The 19895-nt window shown below is 35.5% G+C and overlaps 1 protein-coding gene across 2 annotated transcripts in view; it reads right to left on the bottom strand.

Moving 5' to 3' along the window:
• Nucleotides 1-19895, bottom strand: part of PIK3C2A (phosphatidylinositol-4-phosphate 3-kinase catalytic subunit type 2 alpha) — a 98471-nt gene that overhangs the window by 31289 nt on the left and 47287 nt on the right. For both annotated transcript variants that reach the window (XM_045894067.3, XM_064576792.1), the window contains 11 exons: nt 19775-19895; nt 18913-19024; nt 16928-17007; nt 16734-16797; nt 11207-11350; nt 10005-10053; nt 9714-9924; nt 7862-7984; nt 6581-6748; nt 1775-1886; nt 1232-1377 (listed from right to left, as the gene is read on the bottom strand). In XM_045894067.3, the coding sequence (XP_045750023.1) occupies nt 1232-1377; nt 1775-1886; nt 6581-6748; nt 7862-7984; nt 9714-9924; nt 10005-10053; nt 11207-11350; nt 16734-16797; nt 16928-17007; nt 18913-19024; nt 19775-19895 (1330 nt within the window). The remainder of the gene's footprint in view (nt 1-1231; nt 1378-1774; nt 1887-6580; nt 6749-7861; nt 7985-9713; nt 9925-10004; nt 10054-11206; nt 11351-16733; nt 16798-16927; nt 17008-18912; nt 19025-19774) is intronic.

Here is a 19895-nt window from a genome sequence, read left to right as displayed (position 1 = left end):
CTGAAGCATTCATGTCATGTGGAGCCCTGAAAAAAATTCAAATATTGCAAAAAGGGGCACAGCTAAGTCTCTCCTTCCAGTTTCCCTCCCAGTGACAACTGCCTAATAAGATTGCATATCCTTCCAGAGATAGTCTATTTGTATAGAAGCATATACATACGTATGTGTAGATTCTTTTTTCTTTATGTAAGTAGTAACACATCACATAAACTATTCTGCTCCTTGCTTTCTTCATTTAACATCTTACATATTAGTACATATAGCTATAAGTTCATTCTTAATAGTTACATAATACTCCACTGGATAAATGTACCATAATTTAACCTTTCCTGATGGACATTCCCTGTCACTTTTACAATAATCCAAATACTGCAATGAATATTCTTTACTCCATAAGCAAATATGAGCGGTTTTCTCTAAGATATATAATTAAATGGAAACAGAACTACTAGGTTACTATGTACATTGTGACCTTTATCAATTTTGCCAAATTGCTCTCCCAAAGCTCCTTCGCCAACAGTTTAATTCCTATTTTTCTGTATCCTCATCAACACTTTATATGATGAGACATTTTAATTTTCAACCAAGTCATGTGTGTTAAATGTTATCTTGTAGTAATTTTCCTTTTCTTGATTACTGAGGAGTCAAACTTCCTTTCAGATATTTAAAAGGCACTGTATTTCTTCTCCAAAATATTATCTAGTCATATTCTTTGTCTATTACTAAGTTGTTGGTTTTTCTATTGCTATAAAAAAGTTTATATATTTTTAAAAAATTCATATTTACTGTAAATTTAGTTCTCAATGTTTGCCTTTTTTTTTTTTAAGATTTTATTTATTTTTTTGACAGAGAGAGATACAGTGAGAGAGGGAACACAAGCAGGGGGAGTGGGAGAGGGAGAAGCAGGCTTCCCACTGAGCAGGGAGCCAGATGCGGGGCTCGATCCCAGGACCTTGGGATCACGACCTGAGCCGAAGGCAGACGCTTAATGACTGAGCCACCCAGGAGCCCCTTTGTTTGCCTTTTGATCATGTAAAAGTTTGACTTGTACAAATTTTGAAAGTTTTATGTAGTCATATGGCTTTTTTATAGAATTAAAAAACAAATAGAAAACTTTCCATACCAAGAAGATTACTAAATCATGAACTAAATCAGGGCATATAATAAACTATTAACTTGAGATTTACAATGTAAGAAATAACCAGGCAAAACAAAAATCAAAGGAGCATACCCAAGTGATGAGTCTCTATGAAGAATATCAAGAAGTTTCCCTTTTGTATCATTCCCCAATGTTTCTAAGTTGTGTTGCTGTATAATGCTTCTGTCAACTTGAGGAGTAGTATAAATGACATCAAATGTAGGAGAAGGAAAATCAACCTTAAAAATTTAACAGAGGTTGATCAGATTGCAGCTAAATAGTCCACATATCTACCACATTGTCTTTGAGAAAACTGATTCTTAGCCATCAGGGTGACTATTAGATTGAATATTGAATTAATGTCCTTTTGCTGAAAGTGATTACCATCACTGGTAATACACATATATTACATGGAATGGATACAAGTTCATTTTTTTGCTATTTCTCAGAAATAGGAAATGGTTTATTAACATTTAAATTGAAGACAGGAAAAATAAATAAATAAATAAATTGAAGACAGGTCCTATGATCAAACAAGATCGATTAGGCTTCTTTAGTTAACAATCCAAATCATGGAATACATATACATCTTAAAAAGAAATTTCAACCTCCCCATGTATCAAGAAGTACCATTACCTGTAACACTATTCTTTCCATCACATACCCTTTTCTGGGTACTGTTCCGGGAACAGGATTTGTATGTGACGAAGTCCAAAGATACAGAAGCTTAGTTCCACATGTTAAAAACCTTCATGAATGTAGACAGAAGAATACTGTAGCTTTCATTTTATTTATTTTTGTAGTTTTCATTTTAAAAATTGCTTCAAAACTCACATCACACACACACACACAAAACAAAAAACTCACATCACATGGTAATAAATTTGAAATGTTTTTCCAAACATTAAGCATCCATTAGACAAAAAGAGTCCCTCTCCATAGTGTATTAATACTTCAGGTAAATGTATTGAAGAGTGGGGGTTGGGACAAAGGGAGGGGAGAACAAAATAATATATCTTGGGAGGAATGGGGTTGAGGATAGAACACAAAAGGGTAAAGACTCAGAGTCACTTGTCCCCAAAGCAACTTTTAAAAGAGATCAAGAGTTGAATGCTCTTCCAACTGAGTTAGCAGGCGCCCCCACCTGCAAGCAACTTTTATAAATAGGAAGGTGAAGAACAGTCTTTGAAGATCATCTACAATGGAATACATCTCAAGGTAATAGTTTGGATTACATAACTCCTCAGTGACTTTCACCTTAAGAACAAACCACATGCCAAGGAAACCAATACCCACTTTATAGTAAAACACTAATCATTTCAGATGAGAAGTTGTATCTGTGCTCTAAACCAGGGGTCAGCAAGTCTTTTCTGTAAAGGGTCAGATGGCAAATATTTTGGGCTTTTTGGATCAATCTCTGTTGCAGACTCAACCCTGCTGTTATACTGCAAAATTAGCCATGAACGATACATAAATAAAGGTGTACTGTGTTCTAACAAAACTGTTACTTACAAAAAACAGGCAGTGCGCTGGAGTATGCTGACCTTTACCCTAGACTACCAATTTATGGTCTACTTAAATTAAAAACATTTATCAGTAAGACACTGATATATCTTTACACAGAATAAATTTCTGAAAAATAACATGAGATACATAAAAGCAGGAAACTATAAACTTCATCAAACTTTATTCATTTTATTCAAATAGCAAATAGCCTTTCCAAAACTAGACTCTAGTCTTAATGTTTTCTCTTGAAAGTTAACAGCCTTTAAATCTTCGACACATTATATTCTTTTCAGATCCACCCTCACCCCCAACTCGATTTTAAGGCAAATTCTGATATTATTTCATCTGTAAATACTTTTATATCTCTCTAAACAATAAACAGTTTTATTTTAAAATAAGTATACCACCATTATCACTCCTAAAATAATTAACAATAATTACTTAAAATCATCAGTTATCTAGTCAGTATTCAAATTTCCTGGATTGTCTCACAAATTTATTTACATTTGGTTGTTCAAATAAAGATCCAAGCAACTTCCAACATTGCATTTGGTTGACATCTTTCAAAGTATATTTTAATTTAAGGGCCTAACTGGAGGCCTGTCACCTGGTTTTGTAAATAAACTTTTATCAGAAGGAAGCCATACTCATTTACATATTGATTATTGTTGCTTTTTGCCTTTGCTTTTGCATTTGTGAGAGAGATTACAGTTAACCCTTGAATAACACCCTTGAACTGCACAGGCCCACTTGTACAAGGGTTTTTTTGATACAGTACTATAAATGTATTTTCTTTTATGACTTTAATAACATCTTTTCTCTATCTCACATTATTATAAGAATACACTGTAATACATATTAATATACAAAATACGTGTTAATTAACTATGTGTTATCAATAAGGCTTCTGGTCAACAGCAGGCTAGTAGTTGAGTTTTTGGGGAGTCAAAGTTATTTGTATGTTTTTGACCGCATGGGGGGTTGGGTGGAGAGGAAAGGCACTGCTAACCCCCATGCTGTTCAAGCATCAACTGTATTATGACCTGCAAAGCCTAAACTACTATCTGGTCCCTCTTTACAGAAAAAGTTTGCTGACTCTTATTTTTACCTATACTTTATTCCTCTCTTTTTTATCCCCGCCATTTGTTGAGGAAATCAGGTCTTTTGTTCTAAGAATTTTCTATATCCTGGATTTTACTGATTGCATTCCTCTAGTGTCATTTAGGATGTCCCTTTATCTCCTACATTTTCATAAAGTAGTAGTTAGATCTAGAGGCTTGATCTGATTCAGGTTTAGTTATCTGGCAAGAATACTTAATAAAGGTAGAATTGCATACTACTTCCTATTATATCAATCAAATAAAAAGGCACACTGTTTGGTTTCTCTCTCTTTCTATGAAGTTAAGAGAATCAGTCTGTTTGGGCCCAGTCAGTCTAAACTACCCATTATAAAGTTCCAGAAAAGTTAATCACTTAATGGTGTTAAGCAAGCATTGATAATCACTGCTTAAATCAATGGTTTTCAACCAAGAGTGATTTTGCCCCCAGCAAGGTCTGGAGGCACTTTTGGTTGGTAACTAGGGGGTACTATTGGCAAATAGTGGGCAGAAGACAGGGATGCTGCCAAACATCCTACAATGCACAGGACAGTCTCCCACAGCAAAGAATGATCTGGCCCAAAATATCAGTAGTGCCAAGACTGAGGAACCCTGCCCAAATCTATTATTTCAGTAGGGGTTACAAAATTGTGATATTCTATCATTTCTTGAGAATCTATTAGCTGGAATTTTTCTATTAACTTTCTCACATCAATTATTTGGTAAGCCTGAGATACAACTGTAAAGGAAAGGCAGGTTAAATGCTTGATTCTGTTTATTTAAAAATGAGTTAAGAACTCATTTGTTATTGAGGCTGACTGAAATGCCTCTAAGTTTTTTGGCTTCCCCCTGAGAGTGACTTCATCAGGTTGTATGCAGGTTGCACCTTAAACATAAATTATTTTTATTTTAAGATTTTATTTATTTGTTTGAGGATAGAACACAAAAGGGTAAAGACTCAAGAGAGAGAGAGAGCATACAAGCAGAGGGAGAGGGAGAAGCAGGATCCCCTGCTATGCAGGGAAGCCCAACTCGAGGCTCCATCCCAGTACCATGGGATCATGACCTGAGCCAGGCAGACACTTAACTGACTGAGCCACCCAGGTACCCCAACATAAGTTATTTTTTAAAAGAATTTCAAGATCGAGCCCCACACCAGGCTCCCTGCTCGGCAGGAAGCCTGCTTCTCCCTCTCCCACTCCCCCTGCTTGTGTTCCCTCTCTTGCTGTGTCTCTCTCTGTCAAACAAACAAACAAATAAATAAATACATTTAAAAAAAGAATTTCAAGACCAGGATTTCTGATCACTATACTACAGTAAGCTAACTGAATTAAATCATTAACACTTTATATTAATGTTTAACCATCTTCCCTTTGAATATTTTTTGAATGCTAAGACCTAACATGACCTACCTAGATCAACTGTACTACTTGGCCAAGTCTCAAGCTTAATGCCATCTGCTCACTGTTTTAACAGCAGAGTGCTGGATGCAAACTATTTGTCTAACAAAAGTCAACTGCCCTTCATCTTACTCTCTTGAATTTTTAAAGAGTGTTATATCATTCATCAAAAAAACCCAAAAAATAAAAAACAACCCATTTATTACTAGACAATAAAAGTGGCAAAAAGTGATGGTACTTCTTTAATGAAGCAAAGATCCCTGGTTTTCAGTAAGGTTTTCAGAACTGCCTTATTTTTAAAAATTTATTTGAAGAGTGAGAGAGAGAGAGAGAGAGAGAGAGAGAGAAGGAGCAGGGGGAGGGGTAGAGGGAGAGGGAACAGCAGACTCCCCGCTGAGCAGGGGGCCTGAGGTGGGACTCGATCCTGGGACTCCGGGATCATGACCTGAGCTGAGGGCAGATGCTTAACTGACTGAGCCACCCAGGTGCCCCAGAACAGACTTATTTATAAAAATTAATGATAATGATGCAATTACATTTAATTTTCTCACATAATTGTTCCCGGACACTAATTTATCACAACTGAGAACACAATTTCCCTCCTTCACATAGCATAGCATAAATGCTATGCATTTGTCATCATAGTAATACTGTTATTAAACACAATAAGCTTCTTGACTGCAGAACTTTAGAGATACTTTAATATGCTAATGTGCTATCACTGGGCAAAATGTTACTGTGTACTGTATGAAACATATCTGGAGCTTATTCAATTGATTTTTTTTTTTTTCATTTAGATAGACGCTTGACAGTCTCATGGAACATACTACTATTTAAAACATAATTAAAATAGTCAGTTGAAAGGCCAGTTAGATTACACTACCCCAGTGGCTATTAGACACAAGGCTCAAAAGGAATTCCTTACCCCTAAAGATCAATAAGGTTTTGTACATGAGAGACTTTTGGAGATTAAAGGCCAGGGGCCCACAGCAGTAAGGGTATATCAGTCAGGTAAAGAGAAGGAAATAAGGTGTAGTTGTAGACTCTGAAACTGGAGAAGAATGGGGAAAAGTATGAGAAGAGGAAAAATGGTAATTGTTTTACTGGTATCAAGGAAACTTATAAGACCATAACTATTATGTCAATAACATAGTACTTTGCATAAATGACAGAGAGTGAACTGGCTGCTGCTTTTCTCCTGGAATAGTGAGTGGCAAACAATCCTCTAAATACCCAGATAGATATGTTCAAACTATAGCAAAATAACTTTGTGATTTCTTCTGATCTGTGTCTCTGAAATAACCTCCTTTTATCACACTGGAAAAACTGAGAAGCAAATTATCTCATATATGTCATTGTTCCCCACCCCATTCTCTAGCCAATTCTGATGTTGCAGATGTGTCCACAGTAACTCACCATCACAATTCAGTAACACTTACCGTTTAAAGTCAAAAAGAGGTAAAGAAACTTTGCCCAAAGCTTCTGGCCCCTTTCTCTGCTTATTAGAATCAGGGGAACTTCCACTGCTCTGATTTAAAATTCCAAAAAGAGTAAGGTGAAGAAGTGATTCTAATGGCAATTGTGATATCTGGATGGGAAAAATGATTCTAAGGGGGGAAAAATGTATTAATAGAAAAAAACAAATTAGATCAAATATGAAATTTAACCATTTAATGAGACTGACAATTTTAGGTATTTCATTTGACTTATTAAAAAAAATCTTTAATCCTGACTAACTTTTACTTAAGTAGCAAACTTGGCCAATACGTACTATAAAAAAATCTTAAATAAATTTCATTAAAATTTCAAATATGTAGTATTTCTTAAGAAATTTCTTAGTGCCTTTACTCAAGACTTGATAATGTCAATTTCTAGGCAAAATAATAGTCGTTTTTATTTCCTTTAGGAAAAACTAGATGAATGAGTATTTCTGATTCAGATACATATGTACATATGTGTGTGTATATATATGTATATATGTGTGTGTGTGTATACACACACACACACAAGCAGACATATATGTTTATATTTTTAAATTTTATTTTTAAGTCTGAAAGGATACATTGGGTCAAAAGTGGTCACTCTGAGGAGTCGTAAGACGGTAAGTGTTGGAAATAAAATGACACCCTTTTTACCCATACATATTTTTGTATTATTGTTTTCAAAGATGCATTATTTTTGTAATTTAAAAAGATAAAAGAAAAATAGGAAAACACTTAATAAATGCAGAATAAAAAGTTCTGCAATTACATACCTGCCTAAATAGTGAAAGCATTCCCTTAGTTTAAAGACAGTATTTTAAAAATATTAACAGTGCAAAAAATATTGTACATGGATTTAATTTTCTAATGTTAACCAAGAACTACGCTTCATATATACAGTATTACAGAATAAATACTAAACTAAGCAATGTTATGAAAACCGTATTTCTATGGTTTGTATGTATAATTATATGTAAATTTACAGTTTTAACTTGACAAAGTCTAAGAATAATTAATGGCATGTTCTGTAATTTTAACAATATGTAATTTTTCAGAACAGTATTTCAGATTTTTAAATGAGAATTTGTCTCTTCTATAGAGTATCTAGAAGAGACCTTAAGATGTAAGAATTTAGTGGATTTTAATGGAAACTGTGATAAAAACGAAAACTAGGATGCATACATGGAAAAAAGTAAAGCAGGCATACTGAAAAAATAAAAAGCCAAAACTTTCACTTACAGTTCATCCCATTTAATAAGATAGAAGAAATTCTTATAAGTGCCAACCTTCTTTGATTGAATAGGTTTAAAAAGATCCTTTCCATTGTGAGACAGGGAACATATCAAGTAGTATTTTTCATAACTGAGAAAAGAAAGATTTTTTAATTGGATAATACAAATTCGTTAACTAATACAAATGCATTTCATTAGCCATTCTTCTCTAAAAGTGACTATTACCTGAAATTATTTGGTCATCATTCATTTGAATTTTTGGAAAGCATCTGAAATTGAACTATTGCAAATTCTACAAAAATAAAAAAAAGTATAGCAGAGGGAGTACAGAAGGAAACATATCCCCAGGTGCCAGTCTAAGGGGGCCATGCTAGAAACCTTATCACAATTTTGTGCTCACTTAGTTACTAGCTTTAGATTTTAGCTGAATGGCACTAAATAATTATTTATTTCTAGGTAAATTCTTAGAAGAAAAAGTACAAACATTATCTTCTGTAGGTGCTATTTTCCTTTGCTAAGTAACTGAGTCAGTTAAGCATATTAATGGTGCATGGGCCTGACTTGCACTGAGCCCGTCTTTCTAATCTATTAGGAGGCTTCTATCCATGGAATACATGCTTTTGTATTCTCATTAGACAGCAATGATTTAGCCCCTAATTGCCACAAGTACAGAGCTGGTTAGATACCGTCAGGCAATCTTGCAGGCTAGGAGCCTTAGGTTCAATAAAACTGTGTTCTCCTGGATTCGAACTTACTGCTAGGCTTACACATTAACCATTTTGTTCCTATATACAATCTATTAATCATTCGAAATATATTTTAAATCTGATCTCACTGGTTCACAAAACACCTCTAGCTAGCTACTTGACTACTTTTCAACCTCATTCTATTTGTCCCTCTTTTCTTCAGCATTTTACTTTCTTTCCATCTTATCACTGCCGTTTTCTGTATTGTCTTCTACTAAGTATTTGTTTTCCATTAGTGTCCCCAAATTTGTGTGTGTATATGAAACTGTATGGAGGATGTAGAAGGTATTACCCCTGTAACATTTAAACGAATCAAATATCTTCACGTAGTAGTAGTACCCATTTAAAGCCAAGTTCCAAGAGGGCAGAGATTTTTTTGTTGCCTTGTTTACTGCTGAATCCCTAGTATGAGGAACATTGCCCAAAGATGGTATTCAGTATTTATTAAATGAGTTAATATATCACTTTCAAGTAATTATGTATTTTATTATATTAATCTAAAGCTCAATTTAAGCAGAATTTATGTTCGGTATCTCTTCACTAGTCTTTATTTTACTTTATAGCATTAAGTTATTATGGAACTATTTCATTAAAAACATTCAGACTTTTCAGTTTATATGTCATTTCATAAACTGAAGTTGGCAAACTTTGTGGCATTGACAAAAAAATCAAAAAGGAAAAACCCATATTAAAAATTCAATAGAAAAAATATACTCTTGTAGACTTCAAAGCCTAGCAATCAGTAAATTGTAAACTATTAAAGAGGAAAAAAAAATGTGCTAGAGCCTAGTGTCATCACACTGTTTCAAATTACCCTCATTCTAAAGGAAAGGCTGAAAAACAGTCATAAATTGACTAATATATTAATTAGCATTTGCCTTTATAAGTTCAAACATATATTTTCCTGCCTGTTTTTTGCATGTAGTGTGAGTGATATTTTTTATTGCAACAGCTTCAAACATCTCTGTAATTTTTATGAAAACCACAAAGGTATCTGGTGATTCTTATATCATCCATTTAAATATTAAGAGAACAGTGGATGGCTGACATTTTATAGAATTAGAACAGCTTCTGGGTAAAGTTGTACATATTCTGGTTTAAACAGTTACTTACTTTGATACCCAATTACTTGAAATTCCATGTGCAGCAAAAATTGTAAACTGAAGCTGTTCTGTTGTTGTCCACGCTTCCTTGATGTTCCTTTTACTTTGGGCACAGTTTGCAGGACTCCTACCATAATTTGCATGGAGTCTGAGAAGATCATAAATTGCTGCAGTTAACTGGTCCATGCTTACTTGAACAGGATTTTCAGGATTTAGAGATCCTAGATTTAAAGAAATTGTTAATATAATTCCCTGAAAAACCAACAGTTATTGCTAAAATTTAAAGAACTTAAAGACATACCCCTAGATGAACTCTTACTAATATCTCCTTCTCCAGACAGTGAAGTCACCTGCATACACACATACAAATTAGTCAGAAAATTGCCCATGATGTACTGAAATTAAAGGTAAAAATTAAATGCTATATAAGGAAACCTCCCAAAAATTTCTGTAGAATAAAACAAAACAAAAATGCAAGAAGAAAGTGAAAACCCCAAACCAAATAAAGATGGTTTTTAGTTATCAAGAAAACCAGAATAACTGAAAATTAGTGCACAATATAGAAACTCAACAAAATCTGCCTCATTAAATCAGTCTAGTAATTAAGATTTGAAACCCAAAAGTGATAAATACACTAATATGATAGTTTATATTCTTAGTAATAGTTGCTTTACTATTAGTATAATATCTTTGGGGCGCCTGGGTGGCTCAGTCGGTTAAGCGTCCAGCTTAACCCCTGCCTCTCTCTCCCTCTCTTAGAAAAAAAAAAGAAAAAAGAGAAGAGACCCAAATTTCTATATACCATATAGATAGCTTTATCCATTCATTCTCACAGAGAGCCTATCTCTTAGATATCTGTTGAAAGGCATACCATCAATATAACTTTTCCTTCCTTTAAATTTATTGTCTTGTAATATACCTTCTCTCATCCTTTCATCAGAGCTATGAACAACCCTATGAACAGAGGTACTTAAATCCCCATGGAAATACCATAGGGAGAGCTTTTTACTAAAAGCAACAGTATGATATCAAGAAAGGACGCCCAATCTGGTTGTTTCTGAGGTAATAAGTCACTATTAGTGAGACTTCTGGGTATTTTCAAGAGGAAGAGGAATCGCCAAGGCAGAACTTCTCCCATGGACAGTCATGGACGTTTCCATCCAGGACAAGTGGTAACTATTACCACCCAGGTTCTGAAGCTCAGTATCCACCTTGAACTCTCCAACCAACTTTCTTATGCCACAATTCCTCCTCCACACATAAAAGGTTCACAGTTTGACATCCATGTATTCAGTATCAACCCTCACAAGCTCTTCCAAAGCAGCCCATTTCTTCTTAGGAGTTCCCAACTTTACCAAGTGACAAAATCAACTCAAAAGTGAAAGCCAAGACTAAAATAATAACACTTTGTCTGGAAGAAGCAAAAATCTCCCAGTTTAAGTGATACTCACTGAAATGCATATTTTCATTTAACAAAATGCTAATTACTAAAAGAATACTCACATCAGCACTTTTACTCCTCGGAAGATTAACTGCTCTCTTTAGCTTCTTTACTGATTCTGTAATGGCAAGAGTCTCTACACCATCTAAAGCGCTACAGATTTTTCTTACAGCTTTAATTACTTGATCTACCGCTCGGTGCTGGTTCTTTAAAAATAAAAAGTAGAAGTCAGAAATTAGACATTTTAGATGTGCTTAAGAACAGATATCCTTTCCTCTTTTGCAATGAATAAGAAATAACCTTTTCAATTATCTATTTTATTCTGAATAGGAAAAATCGGGTCTGATTTTTCACTTTGCCTGAGACGATTATTCATACACAAATGCCATTAATTTCATATTAGAATAATAAATTATTAACAAATTACTAAGTCATTAAAAAAAACTGGAGTTATTTTTTTACTCTCATTTCAGATTAAGTTCCACATTAAAAACACCAATCCTGCCTGCCAAAAATTTGGTATCAAAAACCAAGTTCTTGGGGCACCTGGGTGGCTCAGTTGGTTAAGCGACTGCCTTCGGCTCAGGTCATGATCCTGGAGTCCCTGGATCGAGTCCCGCATCGGGCTCCCTGCTCAGCAAGGAACCTGCTTCTCCCTCTGACCCTCCCCCTCTCTCATGTGCTCTCTCTCGTTCTGTCTGTCTCAAATAAATTAAAAAAAAAAACAAAACCAAGTTCTTCAGAGGTTGGCCACATATTAATAACAATGGGCAACAGTTATGAGACGTAATCAACTTTTAAGCATCGTTTACATCTGTATAACCATCACTTTTTAAGTCTTGTCAGATGAAAAAACTTCCTTGAGGACAATTCCTCCATAGTATTCAACCACAGTTGATTTCACCATGTTTCAAAAATATACATGTACAAATATATTATAAAATCATTTACCTGATGAGAATATTTAAAAGTCCCTCCCCATTCCTCCATCATCATTTTAAAGTATATGTCTCATTAAGAAACATTCTTAGAGGGGCGCCTGGGTGGCTCAGCCGTTAAGCGTCTGCCTTCAGCTCAGGTCATGATCCCAGGGTCCTGGGATCGAGCCCCGCATCGGGCTCCCAGCTCAGCGCGAAGCCTGCTTCTCCCTCTCCCACTCCCCCTGCTTGTGTTCCCTCTCTCGCTGTGTCTCTCTCTGTCACATAAATAAATAAAATCTTAAAAAAAAAAAAAAAAGAAACATTCTTACATAATGAATTCATCAAACATTTAAGCCAAATTTATATGCCAAGTACTGTTAGAATGGGCTGAAACTTAGTACTGTACCATCCCTTAAAAATTTAAACTTTTCCACCCTTGAGGCTTGGCAACCATAATCTAAATGCTCCCTGTACCTTCATGCTTAAATGAAACTACCTCATTTTCTCAAACACCCAATTACCCTCCAGTCCTCAGGGCCTAACAGTCTATTTTCTAGCTCCCCATTTTTGGTTACATAACTTATATTTCTGTTTACTTTTACTCCTACACCTTCATGCAAAAACCTTTCCAATTTTGAGGCTCAGGTCCCCATCATTTTTTACATGCCAGTTATCAGCTTATTGTCTATCAATTCCAAATCCATCCTTCTTTGCTCCACTTTGTGATACTGAAGCTAGACCTATAAACATTTCTCCTTTGCCAGCTGACACAATGTTAGGTTTTGTCAATAGAGGGCACCGAAGAGACACTCACGCAACAGTAGCATGAAGACACTTCTCATCAAGGTTCTAGTCCTCCATTTTTTACTTCAGCTTCAGATCCCAGTGATCCTCAAAGACCAGCTTCAGCTGCGCCCCCAGGCCATGGTCTCCCAATCCGACAACTCTATCAAGTTTCTTTGCTATAAGCAACCTATGTGTTCCTGTGATAGCCAAACCTTCTTAGAAGAGGCTGGGTTTCAGCCTGAGGTTGGAGGGGAGGTTCTATCATAACTCCTTAGAATTCCTTCACTATCCATTGTTCCTCCACCTAGAGTTAACAGCTGCTTTACCACACCTATTACTTCTGGACCCCTCAGAACACGATTGGCAAACTTTTTAAGGACAGAGAGTAAACATTTTAAGCTTTTTGGGCCATACAGTCTCTGTCACAATTCAACTCTGCTATTATGGTGTGAAACAGATACAGATAAAATGTGAACCAATGAGCATGGCTGTGTTCCAATAAAACTTTATTTACAAAAATAGGCAATAGGCCAGATTTAGCATGCAAGCCATAATATGCCAAACCCTGCCTTAGAATCCTTTCTTACCCTTTATAGTAATTAACTACCTTTTACTAATTAATGACTCTTTAAATTTCCCTGTTCTATACTCACCTTTCTACCCTATATCCTATAATAAGCTTCAGTTATATAAATGTCCATGTGGAAAATTCATAGCATCTTCAACCCCAAAACTATACCCTATGAGAATCTTAACTACAATATCATACTCTTATCACAATCTCCTTTGTTCTCACACATTCATTCTGACTAAGTCTTTGGGCTCAGATTCTATTCTCTGCCTCTTCTACCAGGTAGTTGAATACTTTCAAAGAAAATCTCAGAGCTGTACAGATTCAACATTCCCTAATTTCAGCAGGAACCTGCATGCCACTTAACATTCCTTTTACTTGTTCTTGGTCAGTTCTCTTTCCCATTCTTCTTAGAATATGAGGCCAAACCATTATTCCTTGGCTCAAAACCTTTGCTGCTACCCTAACTTCATTTTAGTAAAATAACACCTTATCTCTAGAAAATTAAGGCCAGTTGGAATCAAAACTTCTGCAACTTCCTGACCTCCCCTAAAACCTAATTAAAATGTACAAAGACTTCTACGTGAATGTTTATAGCAGGATTACTCATAATAGCTAAAAACTGTAAACTGTCAAAATGTCCATTATTTGGTGACCAGATAAACAAAATATGGCATATCCATACAATGGATTTAGCAATAAAAAAAGTATCAAATTGTGGATATACACTACAACTTATATACAACATGGACAGAGCTTAAAGACAGTATGGTATGTGAAAAAAAAATCAGATGTAAAAGATTCCATAGGGTATGATTCCATTTACATGAAATCTCCATTAAAGGCAAATCTATCAAGCTGGGAACCAGATCAGGCATTATCTGGGGGTGGGTCTGGGAATGGGGAATGACTGCAAAGTAGCAAATGGAAACTTTTGCGAGTGATGAAAATGTTCTAAAGAACTGGATTGTGGGGATAATTATACAAATCTATGCATTTACTAAAAGAAATCACTGATTTATATACATCCAATGGGTACATTTTATGGTATATAAATTATACCACAATAAAGCTATAAAAAATGTGGGTAATAAATGATAGTCACTATTTTAAAAAATTTATTTTTTAGTCACTATTTCAGATAAGATGGTCATGAAGACATCTGTGATAAGACATTTAAGTGTAGACCTTAATAAACTGAAGGGTAAGCCATGCAAATATCTGGGGGAAGAACATTAAAAGTAAAGGGAACAAAGAGGCGCCTGGGTGGCTCAGTCGGTTAAGTCCGGTTAAGTCCGACTCCTGACTTCATCTGACTATTGACTTCAGCGCAGGTCATGATCTCAGGGTTGTGAGATCAAGCCCTGCATCTGGCTCTGCCTACTTAACATTGCTATTAAGGTGAATAAAAGTCGGGTGCCTGGGTGGCTCAGATGGTTAAGCATCTGCCTTCGGCTCAGGTCATGATCCCAGGGTCCTGGGATCGAGTCCCGCATCGGGCTCCCTGCTCGGCGGGGAGCCTGCTTCTCCCTCTGCCTCTCTCTCTCTCTGTCTCTTATGAATAAATAAATAAAATCTTAAAAAAAAAAAAAAGGTGAATAAAAGTCATCAAAAAGATAAAGTCCAAAATTAAGTTCCATATCTTCCACCCAAATCTGCTCCTCTCTTGGTTTCTCCCTCTCCCACCCCTCTTTCCCCCACCCACCCTCTGCAGCTAGCAAAACATCTTCCTAATTGATTTGTTTCCATTCTCTCCCCGCTTCTTCACTCTAGTCTAGCTAGAAAGACAGACCTTATATATACCAGGCACCCTTCTCCTCCCCTAGATAACCAGATAGCTTCTTTCTCTCCTCCAGTTCTTTGCTCAAATTCATCTTCTCAATAAGGTCTTCTCTGAATAAAATATTGAAACTGCAACATTACCCTCCTTTATTTTTCTCTGTAGTGCTTACTATCTGATGTAGCATATGTTTTGCTAGTTTTATTGTCTGTCTCATCCAACTGGAGTGTTAACTAAGAGCTGGGATTAGTTTCATTTGCTCACTGACATATCCTCAGCACCTACAACAGGCCTCACAATGAAGAGATATTCAGCAAATATTTATTGAATAAATATGTCTATATGCTGACAAGAATGCATTAGTAGCTAGAAATTTGAGAGTCATCCTACACTATTTCTTCTCTTGTATCTCATTACTTACAAAATCTTACCAATTTTATCTCCTAAATATTGTTAATCAGATCCCTCCTTCTTACCTTGGCCACTCATTATCTTTCACTTGGACTACTATAAAAAACCTTCCTAAGTAGTCTCCCTGAAACCAATCCTGCCAGAACTAAATCTAACTTCCACAGTATGGCCAGAGTGATTTCAAAGCTTAAGACTAAACAAGTCACCCTCCCCATCCCACCCCCTAACCTCAGCTAAAAATATCTTAAATGCCTAGAGCAGGGGTCAGCAAACCTTCGCTATAAAATAGCAAATAGTAAATTGTTCAGGTTTTGCACAATATACAGTATCTGTCCCAACTACTCAACTCTAGTATTAGAGCACAAATGCGGTCACAGAAAATATGTGAACTAATGGGTGTGTCTGTGTTCCAAAATCGGCCCTCTAATCTAGAGGACAGAGTAAAAGTTTACATGGATTATAAGGTGGTAACTTATATCTGGTATCTCCAGCGTCCTCTCCCAATCTTCCTGTCACACACTGTGCTCTATTACAGAAGTGCATATATTTCCACATATGTATCACGCCTGTGTGCTTTTGTTCACATGCCCTTCCCAACTATCTTCTAGCTAACCCATACTGTTGACTTGGCTCAGGTAAACTCCCTTCCTAGAGACTTTCCATGAACTCTCAAGTTGGAGGAAGTGCCCTTCTTTGATGTCCCAAAGAACCCAATGTATACCTCTATACTACATTTACTATACTATATTGAAATTTGGTTTAAATCCATCACTAGTTTTAAGTTCTTGGCAAGTGGGGACTAGGTCTTTCATTTTCATAACTCCAGCATCTAGCATATAGTAAACTATAGTAAACATATAGTAAATCCGTTAATGCTTTTTGAATTGAACTAAAGGCTCCTCTTAGTAATAAAGCTTTAGTGAAGTGAAGTGCTGACTCAGGCAATATTGAGAATTTTGGTTAACAAGATGGGTCAGAAAAAAAGTCATCAAACATCAACATCAAGAATGTAGTTTAAATCATCCTTCTAAAATATTTCCTCGAACACCACACTAATATTTAAGATAGAAAAAAGACAAGAATCCTTAAGTCATCATGCCAAAATGTGAATTAAGACTTACTTCAATTTGAAGAGCCAGTTCCACTTGGTTGTGATAAGAATCTAAAAGTTCATCAACAGGGTATCTGAAATAAAGAACAGTTATTATGACTGAAGGATACTATACACAAATGATTGTTTTATTCACCAAAATGAAGGTATTCACATCCAAAAGCAAAGTTTGAAAACCTGGAATTAATGCTTTAGATGCCACACCTTGTCAAGACTTCTTTATAAGGTTTTTCCATTTGATGCAAGTGTTTGTTTAAATCCACAGGTGTTTTATCATCTTCTGCCTAAAAAAACATATGTATACACACATTTTTAGCAAAAAAATAAAATCCATTCTTTGGTCTTTCTATTGCCAAATTAAATATGGTTAAGCGTATGATAAATTCTTGAAACTAAAGTGATTTTTCAGAACAGAGGCTAAAATATTATCAAAATTAAATACTATTTATAACTGAGAAAAAAAGTAAATCAATATTCTGAAAAATTTTATAAATAAAAACACATAAATGCTTTTAAGTCTAGTTTCTGATATATAAGTAGCTCCCAAAGTAATAACTACTGCTGTTCTATAAGGAAAGAACAGAGAACTTTAAAAAACAAAACAATTTTTATTTATTTTTATTTTTTTTTTAAATTTTACTTATTTGAGAGAGAGAGAGAGAGCACAGCTGGGGGAGAGGCAGAGGGAGAGGGAGAAGCAGACTCCTCGTTGAGCAGGTAGCCCGATGTGGGGCTCGATCCCAGGACCCTGGGATCATGACCTGAGCTGAACGCAGCCGCTTAACCGACTGAGCCACCCAGGTGTTCCAAAACAAAACACTTTTAAAGATGGCTGGCAGCTAAATGAGAACGTTGGTGAGGTTGGAGCAGATGAGGAAGACATCATCTGAATGTCTGCATTATTTTTCTAATGATAATCAAATGTCCCCCAACCTTACCCCCAATAAACAAGGTACTTCTCTTCTACCATACTTAGTATGTAAATATATTCTACCATATATCCACTACCATACTTAGTATGTAAATATATTCAAAACATCTCTCCTACCATACTTAGTATGTAAATATATTCAAAAACATCATTCCTTAAGAAACTGAAGAGAAGTCACTAAAGATTGCTAAAATGTACTGAATTTCATGAAATAGTTTTCACCCAAGTGAAATAAATTCTATGAAACATAGGAGCAAAACCTAAGAAAATAAAGTAGAAATGACTGCTATTTTTCCATCCAAGTTCTACCAAATGAAGAATAAAGATTAAAATTTATCAAGTGTTCATACAGTAATAAAACAGCCTAATTCCCTGCATTCTAATTTGCTTTAACTTCAAAAGAAAGTACCGTATTTTATTTTTATTTTTTTTAAGATTTTATTTTATTTATTTGAGACAGAGAGATAGAGAGAGAGCACAAGAGGGCATAGGGTAAAAGGGAGAAGCAGACTCCCTGCGAGCAGGGAGCCCCATATGGGGACTCGATCCCGGGACTCCGGGATCATGACCCGAGCTGAAGGCAGTTGCTTAAGCAACTGAGCCACCCAGGTGCCTGAAAGTACTGTATTTTAAAAAGAGAAGGGGCGCCTGGGTGGCTCAGTTGGTTAAGCAACTGCTTTCGGCTCAGGTCGTGATCCTGGAGTCCCGGGATCGAGTCCCCACATCGGGCTACCTGCTCGGCAGGGAGTCTGCTTCTCCCTCTGACCCTCCCCCCTCTCATGCTCTCTCTCTAATAAATAAATAAAATCTTAAAAAAAATAAAATAAAAAGAGAAGTAGTTTTCATTTGGTGCAGAATAATGTATTTTTCTCAGTTTGATGCAAAAGTCAATGTGGATCTTTTCTTCCCCCAAACCATATTTAGTATTCAAAATCTTTCCTTCTTCCTCATTTCTCTTTGACTGACCCCAGTGTTTTCATTCTTGTGTAAAACCATTACAAATCAAACTTTTATTTCCTCCACTTTGATTTTCAAATATGCCTCCAGCTCAGAGTAGTATGTTACTTAAGACTCCATGATTGAAAAGCTCCTCCCATCTGCTTTAAAACCCTTGTTGTGGATAGAATTAGTTCTTCATTCCAATCCATTCACCAGTCCAACCCAGATATCTTAGAGAATGGACAAACTGCAAATTGGCTAATTAGCAGAATTACTCAGATTCAACCAAATGCAATTCAGTTATAAGGTACATACTTACTGTTCGGGCCAGATTTTGGCACATTGCGCTGAAGGTCAAAAGTTGTAGTTTAATCTCTGTGTCCCATTTTCGGCAGTTTTGAATATATTCATGACTTCCAAGGCAATGGTTACTATTAAAATATATTAATTATTCATCAATGTTATTCTCAAAATAGAAATGACAGAGGTAAGAGTAAAATATAACTTGTATCTGCATCAGAAATTGAAGAGAATGGTAAAATGTAGAGATAGTTTTTTAACCAAGTGTGGGCACTTAAATAAAATAATAATTCTACATGAGAAGAGTCACAGCACAGAAGAAAGAAGATGAAGATGAAACAGAAAATAAGAAAAATAAGGGCAGGGCATTTTAAGTAACCTAAAATAATGAAATCCGTAAAATAACTAGACTAAAAGCCAGATATAATAAATTATCTGGTTCAGAAAAAAATTATAATGATTATTTCAGGCAATTAAAAGGAAGTCACAGCTGACCACTGTGTGAAAAGTAATAGTATAAAAAAAAAAGAAAGAAAATAGTACATGCTACAAAAGGAAAATGGAGTCTATAATGATGTGACTATCGACTCTTAGCAGAAAGAAAAAAGCCATTAAATTCACTTGCCAACCAATTACCCACCATTCTTCCCATTTAAGACTATAAGCTTAAGGGCAATACGACTTCTTATTTATGTCTGATAACCCTCCACTGACTTAAACACATCTTAAAGTATATCTCAATATAAGCTTATTGATCAATGAATCAATTTAGTAGGACCCAATGTAGTCTTAGATTACAAATTTAACTTGAAATTTTTCTCATTTAACTCCTTAAAATTAAATTTCCGAAGATGTTGCTTAGTAGTTAAACGAATACTTACTTCTGCAGCACTTCCTCTTGACCACAAACTTTCAGAACATAGCTGCCAACATCTACTTGATTCAAGTCATCATGTACCCAGCAAAGGGCTTGCATTATAATGATTTCTACAGTAGAACTCA

The sequence above is a fragment of the Mirounga angustirostris genome, unplaced genomic scaffold (assembly GCF_029215605.1).
Source record: "Mirounga angustirostris isolate CCGP_5_RB_7025 unplaced genomic scaffold, mMirAng1.0.hap1 SCAF_13, whole genome shotgun sequence".
Classification (NCBI taxonomy): Eukaryota; Metazoa; Chordata; class Mammalia; order Carnivora; family Phocidae; genus Mirounga; species Mirounga angustirostris.
This window is presented reverse-complemented; position numbering and strand designations above follow the sequence as displayed.